Raw genomic sequence first — 16780 nt, 5'->3', positions numbered from 1 at the left:
CTTTTCTGGTTTTCCCAATGGTCAGCACACTAGAAAAAATAAAACATAAAAAAAAATGTTTAATCCAGAAACAACATCAAGTATATTACAGAACAATAAACAATTATATAATAATATAAATTAATATGAATAGTTATTTATATTTTCAGTAATTAATGAATGTGCTTCAAAACCTTTTATTTGGGTTAAAGGTAGCAATCACATTAGTGAATTATAGGCTAAATCTTAAATATTCCACTTTCACCAAATATTCACATTTTAATTTGATAAAAGTTTCATTATTTTCATAATGTAAGATTTCTCAGGTTCCAGCCCAATTTTCCTTATTTAGCTAGGTATTTAATAATAATAATAATAATCATTATTATATTTTATTTGTAATATTATTTTTTTGAATAAATATATTTAATCTTGGAGATGGCATGCTCATTTTACCTAAAGCTGAAATATTAAGACATTGATAGTTCTGCTATTTTTCAGAGATTAAAGCTGATTGGGTTTCACACTGACCGACTTTTAAATAATATTATATTTCCACAATAACCTATTTGTTTTCACTAGCTGAGTTGTTTCTAAAAATATGCAGGCTATCTATACGATCTAATGTTTTGATCATATCAAATCTTTAAAAAGGAAAAAAAAAAGCCTTGTACTGGTTTGCTATAAATATCTCTGCTGTGCGAAATCAGTCTGCTGGCACTGAAAAGCGAGGTAAATGCATTCTATATTTAAACGGATGTGTTTTATATTTCATTTTCTGTTTCTGTAAATCACAGTCGCAGTGTTTCATTTTCTCCGGGTTTGCGTATCTCACGATCTTATCTGCTGCGAGGATATTGATATTACAGGATATTATATTAGCTTACTATCTAACATTTCGTTGAAATCTGTTTCTTATGAATATAATAAAATCGTATTAAAGCTAGACTAATCACTGCAGGAGTGTCTTTTTAAAACGCTGGACTGTAATCGTATCCGTCTTTGGTGCATTTTCTCTCCTAACCTGATAAATGCGCATGGAATCGACATCATTATATTCAATAACCGAATGTATAATCGTTTAGAGGGTTTGAACAGAAAACATCGGGAAGGAATCATCAGGACAAATCATCAATATTCAATTAGCCTACCGCAGATAACAGCTTGAATCGCCATGCAGTCGGAGATATGAGACTCTTTTGTGGATTATTCAACCACAGTGTTTTTGTTTTAGGCTCCAGTGTTTATGATTTTTTTTCTTCTTCTTTGTTGTTGCGCCAGCTCAGTCAAACTATAGAACTTTAGTGCAACTTTGCCAAAGTGTCCAATGTAACATGTAGACTGCTATTGTTATAAAGATCGAATATATAAACAAAATAGTTGATTTTAAACCAACCAAGAAAAATCAGGTGAAGTTTTTGATGAAGAAAAAAAGTTGGTGATTCCATCGCCGCTTGTCATTTTATTACCAGTGTGACTTGAATATGGATTTTGAACATAGTAGGCTTATGGCAAGAAAAAAAAAATGCGTTGGTTATAATATAGCCTAGGCCTATATGCCAATCATTTATGCCACAACCTCCAAAACTGCGCGTAGGCTACTTGGATGATCAAGTAATTTTCTTTGGCCGAACAGTTTTTTTTCTGCATTGATTGGAAGGTGCTTGGGTGTGTTTTTGCTATTATTAATTGATTTTACCGTCAGTGACAAACTAACACAAATGATTCTCTGGCGCCCGACACCAGACACTCTTTCCAGCTCGTTCATTTCCACCCGACTGCTGGCACACACTTGAGAGATGATGTCTTCTCTCTTTTAAGCATTAATGTTGCAGGAACAGGCGAAGGGGAAAAAATAACACGGCGATTATTTTTAATTGGGCTGGCAGAAATCTTGGGCTCCTCATAAATTGTGGTCGAAATGGCGGACGTGACGCGCAGGTGTAACGCGTATGGAGGACGAAACCTGCAAAAACAACAAATAAATAAATAAATGTGTGCATAAATACACGTATTCTTGTTTAAATACATATAGAAATAATTATGTGATGTGATGAAAGTAGGCAAATAAATAATATAAATTGGTGGGCAAATGGAAAATGTTTAAGGAAATGCTAAACTCATCCTAACTATTTTCTTTTAATCAGTCATTTATTTCTGAATGTAGTTCCACATTTTTTTCCCCTCTGTGCAACATGCTAATGAGAGGGTGTTAATTATGCAAGAGTAGGCGGATCGTGTGTGACGCGCTTGAGCGTTTGCCTGCGCATGCGTATTAACTTCATCAGTCAAGGGGACTGATTATTATCTTACACTTTTTCATAGGGTTAGTTTTGTAGTTATAATCATGAGAGAGCTAAATCATAAAAGATTTTAAGTGGCCAATGTAAAATATTAATGCTCTTAATTGCAATACTGAACCGTTATTTGCTTAATAAACATACTTTTGTCGCCTGCATTTTCTGTTCTGATAACTAATGGAAAAAAAAGTTCCTCGATTAAACCACTTCATACCAGTCATCTCACGATGACCATGGGATGCTGATATTACAGTTGTCTCTAGCTGGAGACTCAATCGGGTTACAAAAAATGACGTCAGGAAACGACACTGGCCATTTCATTGGGTCGTTTGTAAAGTCACAGATACTGTACGGACAATACAGCTCAGTTTTTTATGTATCTTGCTCTGTTGAACGGAAAAAGTGACTTTACGTAGCCCATACTGGATGAACACCATGCATCTCCTGTCAGCGGGAAAGCCGGCCCCCAGCTATCACAAGACCCGACCAAGTCCATGGTTGACACCCTCTCATTAGCATGTTGCGCAGAGTTGTAAAGTCACAGATACTGTACGGACAATACAGCTCAGTTTTTTATGTATCTTGCTCTGTTGAACGGAAAAAGTGACTTTACGTAGGCCATACTGGATGAACACCATGCATCTCCTGTCAGCGGGAAAGCCGGCCCCCAGCCATCACAAGACCCGACCAAGTCCATGGTTGACACCCTCTCATTAGCATGTTGCGCAGAGGAAAAATAAATGTGGAACTACATTCAGAAATAAATGAGTGATCAAAAGAAAAATAAATAGGATGAGTTTAGCATTTCCTTAAACATTTTCCATTTGCCCACCAATTTATTTTATATATTTGCCTACTTTAATCACATGTTTAATTATTTCTATATGTATTTAAACAAGAATGTGTGCATTTATACAGACATTTATTTATTTATTTGCATATTTATTTATTTGTGTATTTATTTATTTATTGTTTTTGCAGGTTTCGTCCTCCATAAACGCGCTGCTGATGTTAAACGCTGAGAAACAAGTCACTGAGCGCTAAACGCCGCTTTACTAACTCTTAACCGTATTTCAGGATGTCCCTGACCTCTATAAGGAGCACTGCGACTCGTGCTGGGACTGTAGGTGAGAAACCAGGCCATGGTTTGTTGGGTTTTGATGACAGGACTGATACAAGTTGATGATATGCGATGTTTTGCTACAAACATTTTAAGACACTTTTATCCCTCCCATTGAGTTATTAGCTTATTAGTGTCTTTGTATACGTTTGAAAAGAGATGACAGGCTCATGCGTAGAATAAAACCGTCACGAGAGGTTTAACTCCTGTGCGTTTACAGTATGTTATTAAGTGTTCAAGAAATTGTTCGTTTTATTTTGGTTTGTTTAGTCATTTAGCAGACGCTTTTATCCAAAACGACTTACAAATGAGGACGTATTTATATAATATAATAATATCATTTATTGATAGTAATAACAACGAACAGTTCTTCCGCCAAGTAATATAGTTCATTAGCCGAATAACCGTAGGCTATTTACGGTTGCCAAGCAACCTGGCGTATTAATATATAGCCGCAACTGTCAGTTGGATAGCCTACTGAATATCTGGACCCGCGTCTTTGTTTTCACAAATTTCACGGCGCTTCAGATGTTTGTGTGTCCTTGATTTTTTCTTCTTCTTTCTTTCGTAATTTATTGCGTTTTTGGCAGGAATAACAAGCTGGAGTGCGTTGTGGTCGTAGGTAAAGATTGTTTAGATTGGATATCTGTTTATCTTACAACAACAATTTCAGTTAGCCCACAACTGAAATTTAAATAGTATTAATGAATACTATTTAAATTATTTTAATAGCTTAACTGACTTTTAATTCATTAAAATATTATTTAAAAAATACAATCTGTTTTTGATTTGTAAAAGCGCTTTATTCTCTGGCGCCGCCGTTCTATAGATGAAGTGAATTGTGCTTTAAGCAAGTGAATTTCCAAACGCACATGTTGATCAGAAGCTAATTATCTCATACTCGCACTGGTAGCACTAGAGGAAGCCATTAAGGGCTGTGTTTCAAACAGAGAAGGGATTGTTTGAAATAAAGGTGCTGCTTTTATTGAAAACAAATGCATTCATAAACAAATTCTGCTCTCCTCTGGTTGTGCTTCAATTAGCATCTGATTAGAGACCTCAAGCAGGTGTTGGTTTTGACACTAGGCTCAGATTTGAAAGAGGAAGCACTAATGAAGAGTTTTACTGCAATGGGAGAGCGTTATCACCATACATCCGTCCAATGATGTTTTCTTGGTATCTCAGATTTAAGAGATATTTGCATATGTGTGCTAATCCAGCATTTCAAATCAATTTCCCTGTTTTTGTGGGAAGAACAGCATCCAGTCTTTTTTTTTAAGAAATCATCAGCAAGAATTGATCAACAGCTCCGTCTACGTCTCGTTTCGTCTCAGATCTGAATATCTCTCTGCTCTACTTTATGCTGTGAGCAGCTGCTGTTTTATATTCTTTTTGATCGCAAGATTAAAGTATTCCCAAAACTCAGATAGATGATTATGATTGCGTGTAAAAAAAAATAAAAAAGCAGCATTTACACTCTCAGTCAAGGAAATCATGACGTTTGAAATGCATTTTAGAGCATTCGTTGGCAAATTTCTGATGCACATTAAAATTTGCACAAAAGCCTTCCAAATGTGACAAAACAGTGCTTGCATTTGGGCTTGAAGTGATCTTATATACTCATTAGTGCTTGACCATTTTTTTAATTTCTAAAAATGGCTGATGGGAGATTTTGAAGCTGACACAACTTGTGTTAAAATAGATTTTTTTTTTTTTTTGCAGGGACATCGTTCCGAACAACTTTTCGAAGTTTTGTGAGCAACTTCAGGTCTCGCGTCCTTCGGCCTGCTGCATTCAGCCTGAGCTCCTCGTTTTCTCAGACAAGCACAGCATATGTTTGTTTTAAATTAGAGATGCACACAGGGAGCGAGGGGTGCGCGGTCGCTTTCCTCTTTGTCTCGGCCTCTAAATCCACGAGCAGCTGCCGGCTGCAGGGTCTGCTGGGAGTTTCTGAGAGAGCGGTGCGCTTTCTCCCGTCGGCCTGTGCCAAGGTGGTGTTACGCAAGCCGCGGCGACCGCGACCCAGACTTAACAACACGGTTGCCATGACTAGCTTGATGGGATGCTGAACTTTGCCTCGGTGGTGGATAGGAACTTGTCAAACTGGCAAATTGTGCACCACCGGACTGGACTGCATGCTCTCTCTCTCTCTCTCTCTCTCTCTCTCTCGTTCTGGCACCAGCCCCCCTTCTCTCTTTCCCCTCCCTTTCAGCTCTTCAAGCTAACGTATTGGCTGAGCTACAGGCATCTTGTTGCCAAATAGGTGGGCCCTACTCGTGTTGGCAAAGACTCAGGCAATGGTTAAGGAAAGAACGCGGGGAGGACGAGAGAGAGCGAGCAAGCGAGAGAGAGAGAGAGAGTGTTGGAGAGAAAAGGAGTAAAAAAAGCAGCAGCACTTGGGTTTGCCAGCGGTCCTGTGAGCTCGTCCAACATTGATTCGGTTCTCTTTTTTTCCTGCCCGTATTCTGTGCTTTGCATCCCCCCACCCGCCCCCCTTCGTCGCAGGAGTGTGCATGCATGTGCCTGCGTTATGTGTGTGCCGCGCTCTCTGAGTTTTTTGCCGGATCCAAAGATCTAAGAAAACACTCATTGCGCTTTGCCAAGGAATTTTTTTCCGGCATTGTTTAGATTTTTCATTTTTTTTTGTAATTATTTGGAAAGCGAAAGCGTTTATTTTAAGCGCTGTTGCTTTCCTAGTTGTTGTTTTTTTCTTGTGCACACGCCTTTATTTTTTTCTTGTGCACACGCCTTTATTTTATTTCAATTTTTTTTTCTTTTTTAATTTTTTTTGCAGCAATAATTTTTTTAATAACCAGTTTTACCTGTAACCGCAAAGCAAAGCAAAAGAAAATTCCTGATCTTGAAATTAACTTCTTTCCGCCGGCAATTGGAGCGTCTCCAGTCTTCTTTCCTTTTTACCCAAGTTTTTTTTTTCGGTCGCCAATTCTTCATCTTTGCCAAGCCAGCAGTTGTTGTTTCGGCGTGAGTGGCAAAGAACTGGTGCGGGTGGATTTTTTTTCCCCGTCCTGAACGGCGTGCCAAATTTATGATGAGAGTGCAAAATGGTAACTACCAGCCTTTCTCTCTCTTTCTGCTCCTGTCTGCAGTGTGTGCTTTTCACGGTGCTATCTGCCTTCTCGATTGTCGAAATGTGAACATGCCTGGATTTGTGCACGACAGCAGCCCGCAGACAGGATTTGATGGCAGGTCTTGAAGGGACGCAGTTTAACCGCGGTCTTGTTGTGGCGAGAGTTGGCGGAGAGGGTCTGGGGCACGGCGGCCCTGGCACTGGGGCACCGTGGCGCGGTTTAGGCTTTGTCACTGAGCGTTGTGTGGTGAAGGTATTATTGGAGAGCTGAATGAGTCTTCCGTTGCCGTGGGGATCGCCAAGCTTTTCTTGGCCTGACTTGAGCTAAAGAAGCTGCTTTCTGTGAATTGCAGAATCCCGGAATTCTTGCACAGCTGCTGAGATCTTTAAACTGTCTGAAAAAGAGCCTCGTTTAGCTTTCAATTTGCATTTACTTTCATTTCATTTAAAGTCTGTGTATTTGTGTAGGATAATTGTGTCTGAACTTAAGGGACTTTTCTTTATGCATGCTTCTATTGTGAAAATTGAAAATAATGACCGAACACATTCTCATAATGGCTTTCAATTTACATTCTATTCAGTCTTAATTTATGAATTTTATTGATTTATTTTTATGTTTGCTCAGCATTGAAAGAAATGCCAAAATTAGATTAAAATGCATAATCAAATTGCTTTAATGGAATGTAATGATACATGGAGACTAAATAGAATGTAAGAATGTATTATTTCAATTTGAAAATAATATTTTTGGACTAAATTGATTTCTACACTGCTAAAAATAATTTTCTTAATCTGTATTTTTTTTTTGTTTTCCAGTAAAAATATCCCTAAACAACATAAATGTACTTGAGGAGCAAAATTTTTTTTAAAGATAAAACCTGTTTCCACAAAGAATATTCTGAATTAAGTAAATTTTTTGCTTATGTTTACCTCATTGGCAAATATATTTATTCTTTGAACCTCTCTAAAATTATTGAGATTTATGCTTAAATCCTAAAATGCATTCAAATGGACCTAATTCAGCATGCATTCTCTTTTATTTACACTATTTTAGATATTTTTAATGCAAAAACAAGACTCAATTGTTATTTGCAGATGAGTAAATGTGACTGCATGCAATGCATCCTTTTCCAAAGTTCTCAAACATTCATTTTTAAGTTCCACGAAAGTCTCTGAAATTAGCTTTTTTTTTTTTTTTTAATCCAACAGGATGAATTTCATCCCTTCATCGAGGCTTTGCTGCCACACGTCCGTGCGTTCTCCTACACCTGGTTCAACCTCCAGGCCCGCAAGCGCAAGTACTTCAAGAAGCACGAGAAGCGCATGACGAAGGATGAGGAGCGCGCCGTCAAAGACGAACTCCTGGGCGAGAAGCCCGAGATCAAGCAGAAGTGGGCGTCCCGTCTGCTCGCCAAGCTCCGCAAAGACATCCGGCCGGAGTTCCGCGAGGACTTCGTGCTCACCATCACAGGGAAGAAGCCGCCGTGCTGCGTGCTGTCCAACCCCGATCAGAAGGGCAAGATCCGCCGCATCGACTGCCTGCGGCAAGCAGACAAGGTCTGGCGCCTGGACCTGGTGATGGTGATCCTGTTCAAGGGAAGCCCGCTGGAGAGCACAGACGGAGAGAGGCTGGTTAAGTCGCCGCAGTGCTCCAACCACGGCCTCTGCGTGCAGCCGCACCACATCGGAGTGTCCGTGAAAGAACTGGACCTGTATCTGGCCTACTTTGTCCACACGCCAGGTGAGCCAGTCACACACACACTGAAATGCGCCGCAGCGTAACCCGGTTCAGGAAACACGATCCGATTCAGTTCCGGGCTGTATTCCAGAAATGTACTTGAATGCAAATATATGCAAATATAGGCTTTGTTGTGTTTATTTCTTTGTTGTTATTTGTGTGGTTGCGATGAAACTTGAAGGAGTGTGTGTGAAATTTTTGACTTTGTGTGTGTGTGTGTGTGTGTGTGTGTGTGAACTGGTTTATAGGTTATGTTCGCTGTAGAGTGTGCAGCATAATGCACCCATACCTTTGATAGTTTGTGTGTGTGTGTGTGTGTATAAATGTCAGATAGTGTATTGTGGCGGTGACAGCTGGCCTGCTCCCAGCTGGTGTAAAGGCCACACACACACACACACACACACACACACACACACACACACACACACACACACTGGTTAGTTACACTACTGCCTTTTAATAAACACACCAATATTCAGAACGATCACATTCTCATAGACAGAGAATGTACTTTCGATTTACACCTCTTAATTTATGTATTTTATTTAGTTATTTATTTTTGTTTTCCTCAGCATTGAAATGTCAAAATTAGATATTAAAATCAGAACATTAATATAAAAAATCCCAATGTGCAACTTAATGATAAATGCAGACTAAATAAAACATAAAAATGTAAAAATATTTTGTTTTATACAGCATAAAAATGTAAAATATAACATAACATATGTTTTGTATTCCAGATTTGCAGAAATAATATATATTTATACATAAAATATATTTCTATTTTTTTATTATTATTATCAATAATAATAATAATAATGATAATATAATAATAAACAAAATAATTGAATAATTTTAAATAAAAATAATAAATAATTGTATTTCTAAATACTTAGTCTTCTGCACCTCTACTACAACAATAGTTTGTTCAATTAATATGTATTTTTTAATCAGTTAAAATATTTAATTATTTTTAAAAATGGATTATTATTATTATTATTTATTAACAGTAATAATAATAAACAAATAAATGTCAAGGATTATTTCTAAACACTTAAAATAATGCTTTCTGCAACTACTACAACAATAATAGTTTGTTCATTTAATATGAACTTTATTTAAAATATTTAAGTTTTTTTTTTTTTGTAATGTTAGAATTGGTGACTGTAGTTTAGTTGCAGGTGCAAGTATTTATTTGTCAGATGCTCTGTATGTTGGTCACTGTATTGGCAGCAGTTCTTTGGAAAACACAGAAAGAGACGAGCACAAACAACGCAATAGTATATTTGCAGCTATTTACAGGCAGCTCAGTTATTTAGCTATTATCTGTGCACTCAGAGTATATGAACAGGCAACATTTGACGGCGGTTTTCGCCTTTGTTGTGACACAGAGCCATAATTCTGTTTGCTGGCAGGGCCTCCGAAAGAGATTTTGTTGCCCATGCCGAGTTTTCCTTTCGCTCCGTGTGGAACTCAGCGTCAGTTAGCCGGTTCACCATGCCGTTCTTTTCCTGTTTAACGGTATGCCAGGACTCAGATTATCTCCTGCTGACCCGGCCGAATCTCCTGTCTTAATCCGGACGCTATTAAAGCTGCCCGGTGGCTCATTGTTCCGGCCACATCCGCTTTACCATATTGAGGGAATATTACTGCAACATTTGTTCATTTCCCTTAAACACTGACAGACCCCGTTTTACGCAGCCTGTGTTTTGCGAAGATTATTCTCAAAGCAAACATTTGCATTTATTTGCAGTTTTAAACGGCGAGCGCCTGCCAAAAGCCAGCTCTGGTTTAGATCACTTCTGCTTTTGCTGTCTCTGAATGTCAGCGTTTACATTTCGGCTCCAGCATCTGAACAACTGCATGTACTGTGATATTTGCACGCTGTAGCTCAGGAGGCACGATTCATGTATAATTTACTCTCCAGGTCCGGTTGTTTTGTGGTGTATTGACAAGATGCGTGTCGTATCGCCCCCTGGGAGCGATTAATGACCTTAAACACCGGCGCTTAAATACCCAGGAGCACGACGGCGTAATTACGCTCGGTCTTCTCGCCGCACGCCGGCTGTATTAATGATGATGATTAATGGGAGTTTTTGACGAGCACCTCGGATCGGCCGTCTCGCGCCACTCCAGAAAAAAAAGTTGTTATTTTTCTTCTGCGTTTGTCAGAATGATGGATGTTTTCTCCCGTGTTAGTCATCTCTGGAGCTCGCCACGTCATACGGCTTCCATTATCGCGCAGTCATGATAAAAACATGTGCCTGCTCTCATCTCTAATCGAGCTGTGTCCAGCTCAGACAGCCGATAAAACGCCGGCCGCGGTGCCAAGTTCTGTAGTCAGGCGACGGCTATACAGCTCTGTGTTGTAAAGGAGAGAGAGAGGGATAGATGCTGAAAAGAGGGGAACTAATGGTGGCCTTTTCTTTTTAGAAAAGGAAATGGATGTGTATAGTCGAATGGCAAAAGACTCTTAAAGTGCGGTCAAGCGTTAAATCACTTGTTTCACAGCGAATCATCTATTCAGGTTAGTTTCCACAGCTTTCAAGAAAGAGGTGTTGCGATTTCTAGCGGGAGTTTAAAAATAAAGACGGATTTTGTGTTGTGGGTGTTTGATGACGGTGTGAGCTGCAAACTTTACATTTATAGTTGGTATTTTCTGCATCATGTTTTTTTTTAGCCGAGCTTTTGCATCTCTTCAGACGTGACAAAAGCAATGCGACTGCTTGCCATCAAAGGCCTTTGGGCAGCAGCGCTCCTTCTTGGCTGGTAATCGAGGTGTTGTGGGCCGCTAACAGATTCCCGCTGCTCCAGGCTTTGAGGCCCGTAACCAGATCGACAGCAGACAGTCACCCGCACTGACCGCTGACACGCCGCTCTGGTCACCATCACATTCGATTTGATTTGGAGCTGGGTGTACTTTTGACTCTCTTTCAGCAATGTGAAGGTGTTGCTTGGATCGCACTCAGGAAGCTGGTTTTCCTGTGTTTATTGTGTTTGTGAGAGAGAGTTTGTTTAATTGCAGGTGCTGGTGGAAAAATATTAGTCCATTTGGATTTAGCTTTTACTCTTTGGCTGTTTTTAAAAATATGACATAAGAATATTTTGAAGCCTGTGTGTTATAGCTGATTTGTTTAGAAGTGAGAAAATGCAAATTTGAGTGTCTGCTTCAGTGATGGCAGGGGAAAAAAAACTTTAAAAAAAAAAGAATCAAACATTCTTTTTTTGCATTTTAAATATATTTTTAAGTAATGCACATTTTTTAAATATAAATGTACATTTCATAATTAAAATTCAATTCAATTTTTTAAAACAAATATATTCACAATTTCATAATCAAATTTCATAAAATCAACATTTAACAAAATACAATTTTTTTTAAATAAGCGTTTTCATAAATTACATTTTATAGGTATTTTATTATCTTTCATTTTAACAGCAAATTTGTAATGCTGCCTTTAATATTTTGAATTGGTTATAATACAGAAGTGTTTAAATGACAATTTAAAAAAATATATTTTATCAGTATATTTACAATATGCTAATTCTAACTATTTTAATATATAAGTATAGTTATGTTTTGCTTTAATGTGTGCAGGTGAAATATGCAAATAACAATTTCCCTAAAGATATTTATGTTCATTCACTTAGCAGTTATGATAAAACACATGGCATATCAAATTAAATAAATATATTTATTTATTAATTTGAAGCAGATGGAAAAATGCATGCGAAATGCACAAGAAGTGTGTGTTTGAAAATCTTTCTATTGTAGTTGTTTTTCCTCTAATATTCAGACACTTGTGTGGCACAATCTCGTCACCGTGAAAGAAAGTCAAAAACGGCAGAATTCAGCAGAGTAAAACCTGCAGAGGTAAACCAAAATGCCCCATATACTGCACACATATACATATAAACAAACAGAAATAATGTAAACCAGAGATATTAATATTCTCCGGCAGTTTAAAAGAGATTACATCAACAATAACCACACCAAATGAATCCTCCTCCTCCTGATCATCTATTAATTATTAGTAATGTTATTATTTGCATTGTTGCATTTGTTAAAACAGAGAATAGAACAGCGGGCAGAGAATAAAGATGGTGCAAAATGCCAAAATGGAAACAAAAGCCAGTCTGCGAAGGGAACTTCGACTGGTGTGTGTGTTTGGCACTGCCGCACGGATCTCAGCTTTTCAAATCACACCACATGCTCTGCCAACATCCCTCTCTCTTTCCCAGCCTCTCCTTCCATTTAACCCGCTTTTTCAGGCCTTTTCCTCCAAACACGTCCTCCCTCTCTCGCCATCTTAACACCTCCGTCAATGCGCCGACGGGAAAAACATGCCTTTACCTCGCTCGCAATTCCGTATAGAAACATACACTCGCTTTCTTTCACAGGAAGACGCACTTTTTTTTTTTTGGAGCACTTTTCTTTTTAAATGACTCAGAAATTGGCCGCAGCGAATGATCCCATACGCTGGGAAAGCCGCATTCCAAATCAAAATGGAGAGTTTGGCAGCGCTGACTTTGGCTGCCGGGCTTCTGTCTGTGATATTAGATGTAAAAAAAAAATAAAAAATACGGGTCTGATAGATCATCCAGCTAATCGTGTTTAAGTAGATATGTTTTTACACAAAATCACCCTTTAGGCGTCTGACCCGAGTGGTCAAACTGTCGCCAGCTGAATTAAAGTTTCTTTTACTTCTAAAGTGTGTCAGCAGAGCCGGCTGGAGGCGACATTAGAGCATGACACTTTTGACAACCAGCTTATACCAGATGAGAGTCACAGAGTTTGACATAAGCCCTCATAGGAATGTATGATTTTGCGCTGTGACGCTATTTCTACACCGGTGTGTATGGCGCGGTATGAATGACATGCCGGACAGGCTAATAGCGGCAGTCAGACTGAGCGAATAATGATTGGAAAATGAGGGCTATTATTGAACTAGAGTAAACAGCACAGGACTCTGGTGAAAAGACCTCATTCACCACAGCGCTGGAGTGCAGTGGCTTTCTTCTCCTCAGGGGTCCTCCTGCCGCTCTCAGAATCCGCCTTTTGTTCGCCACAGAGAGAGAGAGAGAGAGAGAGGGGACGGAGCCCGTGCCGGTCTAACGAGACCTTCGTTTTGTCGTGTCGATGAGGCCGCTTCATCACTGCAACAGTAGACACACACTGACTGCCATGGGGCACTGACTGTAAAAACTACTTTTTGGTACTATCATGGTTTATTCGATACTTTTGTAATGCAGTACAATTATATATACAATTATCAGCTGCTGATTTGCTGAAATTTACCATGGTACACTAAATGAACTGTACAGTGATGGTAATACCATGGTAGTTTTAAGCAACTTTTTAGAGCTGCTGCTTTTTCTCTTACATAAATGTACCATGTTTTATTTTACAGAAATACGGCTAATTTGGATTTTCCACATGCCAACAAAAAATACTTTGGAACTACAGTGTCTGTTTTTTTTTTTTAACGGTACTAAGGTGATTTTAGTAAATACTTGACCTGCTAGTTTGTTTTCCCTTACGAAAATTTAACATGGTAAAATAACAAAGTGCATATTTATATACTTTACATATTTACAGACACTTTTTGTCACAACATAGTCATTATAATAAATTTGTGACCTGCTGTTTTGTATTTCTCTTACAAAAATTATATCAAAAAAAAAAAAATACTATGGAATTACCAAGTGTTCTTGTTGTTGTTTTTTTGGGTTGTTTTGTTTTTTTTTCCCTTACAAAAATGTACCATGGTAAAATAGTAAAAAGTTCAATGTTTTTTTTTATGTTATGGTCTGTTCTGGTTTTTATTTATTTTATTTTTTTTACATATTTACGGACTTTTTTACTGTTAAAATACAGCTAATTTATTACCTGCTAATTTGTATTTCCCTTACTATATGTACGTGTATCCATACATACAATAGTATTTTTATTAATATATGAAGAGTTCCAATGCAAAAGCCTCTAAAAGCCATCTTGGTCAAAAATTAGATAACAATACTGAGTGAATGCTCTCCACATAGTATATGTTCATCAAGTACTTTCACTTCAAATGCGCAAAATCCCAGCCTCAACCCATTCAGAAGTACCAGTACTTACATAGAAACCTATACATAGTAGCCAGAAAGAAATGGTAATTTTAAAGAAAAACGTCAGACGTACTTAGAGGCTTTTGCATCTGAACTCTTCATATATTAATAAAAATACTATGGTATTACCATATGGTGGTATATAGTAAATATTCAACCTGCTAGTTTGTTTTCCCATACAAAATTTGTTATAATAACAACAAAATTACACGTTTTTTAAATATTTATTAATTTAGCATTTTTTATCCACGTGTCTCTACATGGTACTGTTGCAATACAGTAGATTTATTAGCTTTCTTACTGAACATTACTGTGGCCATACTATAGTACAGTGATAGGATCAGATGATTAATGTGGTACTTTTTTTTTTTTCTTACGAAGAAAATTACATTTCTGAAAGGTAAGTGCAAATCAGCATCAAATCTGCCATGTTTTCAACGTGATACTATGGTGATACATTACATTTATTTTATTTACAAACATTTGCCATGGTCTGTGTGTGTGTGTGTGTGTGTGTGTACATGATTACATTCAATCAAAAAAAATGTATAATCTTTGTTGTGGTAAACAAATGTGTGGTTGTTTCAGAAACCCAATGCTTTAGGGCTCTTTGGCACTGTATGTGAATGCTAATGTATGGATGTTTGCTTGGAGCAGCGCGTGAGCAGGTTTATGTCTGTGTGGAAGTGCTCGCTTGTGTGTGTGTGTGTGTGTGTGTGTGTGTGTGTGTGTAAATGCACGTGAGCTAGAGGAAACAAATTCATCAGGGCAGCTCAGGGACGCAGAGTGTAAACTAGGTGCTAATGCCTCCTTTTGCCTGTTTTGTCAGTGCAAACGTTCTAATTAATGGGAATGGAATAAATAAATTAAGCGCTACGTCTCTCCACAGCTGAGCAGCAAGAGAGCGAAAGAGAGAGAGAGAGCGGCTGTGAATTTCTCTTCCTGTTCCATTTATCATGTTATGACCTATTAGCCCGGGCTTTGATGCAGAGGCTTTTGTCTACACACACAAAAGCAGCTTTATTCTGTCAGATTTATGAGGTATTCATGTAACTAATAAAATCATTTTCCTCCAGATTTTAATTCATTGTGCATGTAATTGACTTTGCAGAGAGTGCACTAAAATATATGCAAGTAAAGAGCCACTGCTGGTTAGTGGTGTTTGCTAAGTCAAGCATTATTACCAAGGCTAAAGGAATATTTTAATTTTTGTTGAAAATGTCCTCACCCTCAGGCCATCCAAGATTTAAAGTTTGCTTTTTTATCAGAACATATTTGGAGAAATTTAGCATAACATCAGTTGCACATCAATGGATCCTCTGCAGTGAATGGGTGCTGTCAGAATGAGAGTACAAACAGCTGATAAAAACATCACAATAATCCACAAATAACGTCTCTAGGTTACGTATGTAACCATGGTTCCCTGAGGGAACGAGACGCTGCGTCGAAGTCGCTTTGGGAACGCCCCTGCGTGACCGCGTTCTGAAGCACGTGCCAAATCAGTCCAATGGAGTAGCGAGACGTCACGAGCGGGGTGACGTAAGCACCAGAAAGTATAAAAGTGCATCCGGCAGAGTGCATCCGGCAGAACGCAAACCAGCTTCGATGAAGTAGCGCCTGGAGGGAACGCAGGGAGTATGGCAAAGAGATGCAGCATCTCGTTCCCTCTGGGAACCATGGTTACATACGTAACCTAGAGACGTTCCCCTTCAGGAACTCGAGCTGCGTTGAAGTCGCTTTGGGAACGAGAATACCCACAGCGCCATTCTACCAAGTCCTTGCCTGTGTGTGTATCTTGCGAGCACGTCACGAAGAGAGAACTTGGGAACCTGGGGTACATGCCAGGTCTAGGTTGTAAAAACGGACAAAAGTGTGCGGAGAGGACCAGCCCGCCGCAGCACAAATATCCTGCAAGGCCACACCCAAGTTGAAAGCCTTGGAGGCCGCCGTACTCCTGGTCGAGTGCGCTCTGACCCCCATAGGTGATGGGAGGCCAGAGAACTCGTAGGCTAGTGAGATGGCCTCGACCACCCACCTACTCATGGCCCGCTTGGTCGCCGGAGATCCTTTCTTTGGCGGACCAAAACAAACAAATAGCTGATCTGCCTTACGCCACGGGGCAGCTCTGTGTGCGTAAGCGTCCAGTGTTTGAACTGTACAGTGCAGATTAAGCCTTTCTTGGCCTACTTCCTGGAACGGAGGAGGACAGAATGCCTGAAGTACTATGGGCCCTGGTGAAGAAGTGGGCACCTTAAGGACATACCCGGCCCTCGGGTAAAGGAATGCCCTAACCGTGCCTGAAGATCCCCGATCCTTTTTAGTGAGGAAATAACGAGGAGAAAGATGGTCTTGAGCGTGAGCAACTTGACAGCAAATTCTTCTATGGGTTCAAAGGGGGCATTGCATAAGCCCTCCAGAACCACAGCCAGGTCCCATGAGGGCACCTT

General features: G+C 39.0%; 1 protein-coding gene across 1 annotated transcript in view; it reads left to right on the top strand.

Annotated features, from left to right (window-relative positions):
• Positions 1-6475: 6475 nt before the first annotated feature.
• LOC107550229 (nuclear factor 1 X-type-like) overlaps positions 6476-16780 on the top strand; it is a 113305-nt gene continuing 103000 nt past the window's right edge. Inside the window, exons 1-2 of the mRNA XM_016231469.1 lie at positions 6476-6740; positions 7697-8228. Coding sequence (XP_016086955.1) covers positions 6600-6740; positions 7697-8228 — 673 coding nt within the window. The 5' untranslated portion in view covers positions 6476-6599. The remainder of the gene's footprint in view (positions 6741-7696; positions 8229-16780) is intronic.

Source organism: Sinocyclocheilus grahami, unplaced genomic scaffold (genome assembly GCF_001515645.1).
Source record: "Sinocyclocheilus grahami isolate Dianchi unplaced genomic scaffold, SAMN03320097.WGS_v1.1 scaffold393.1, whole genome shotgun sequence".
Classification (NCBI taxonomy): Eukaryota; Metazoa; Chordata; class Actinopteri; order Cypriniformes; family Cyprinidae; genus Sinocyclocheilus; species Sinocyclocheilus grahami.
This window is presented reverse-complemented; position numbering and strand designations above follow the sequence as displayed.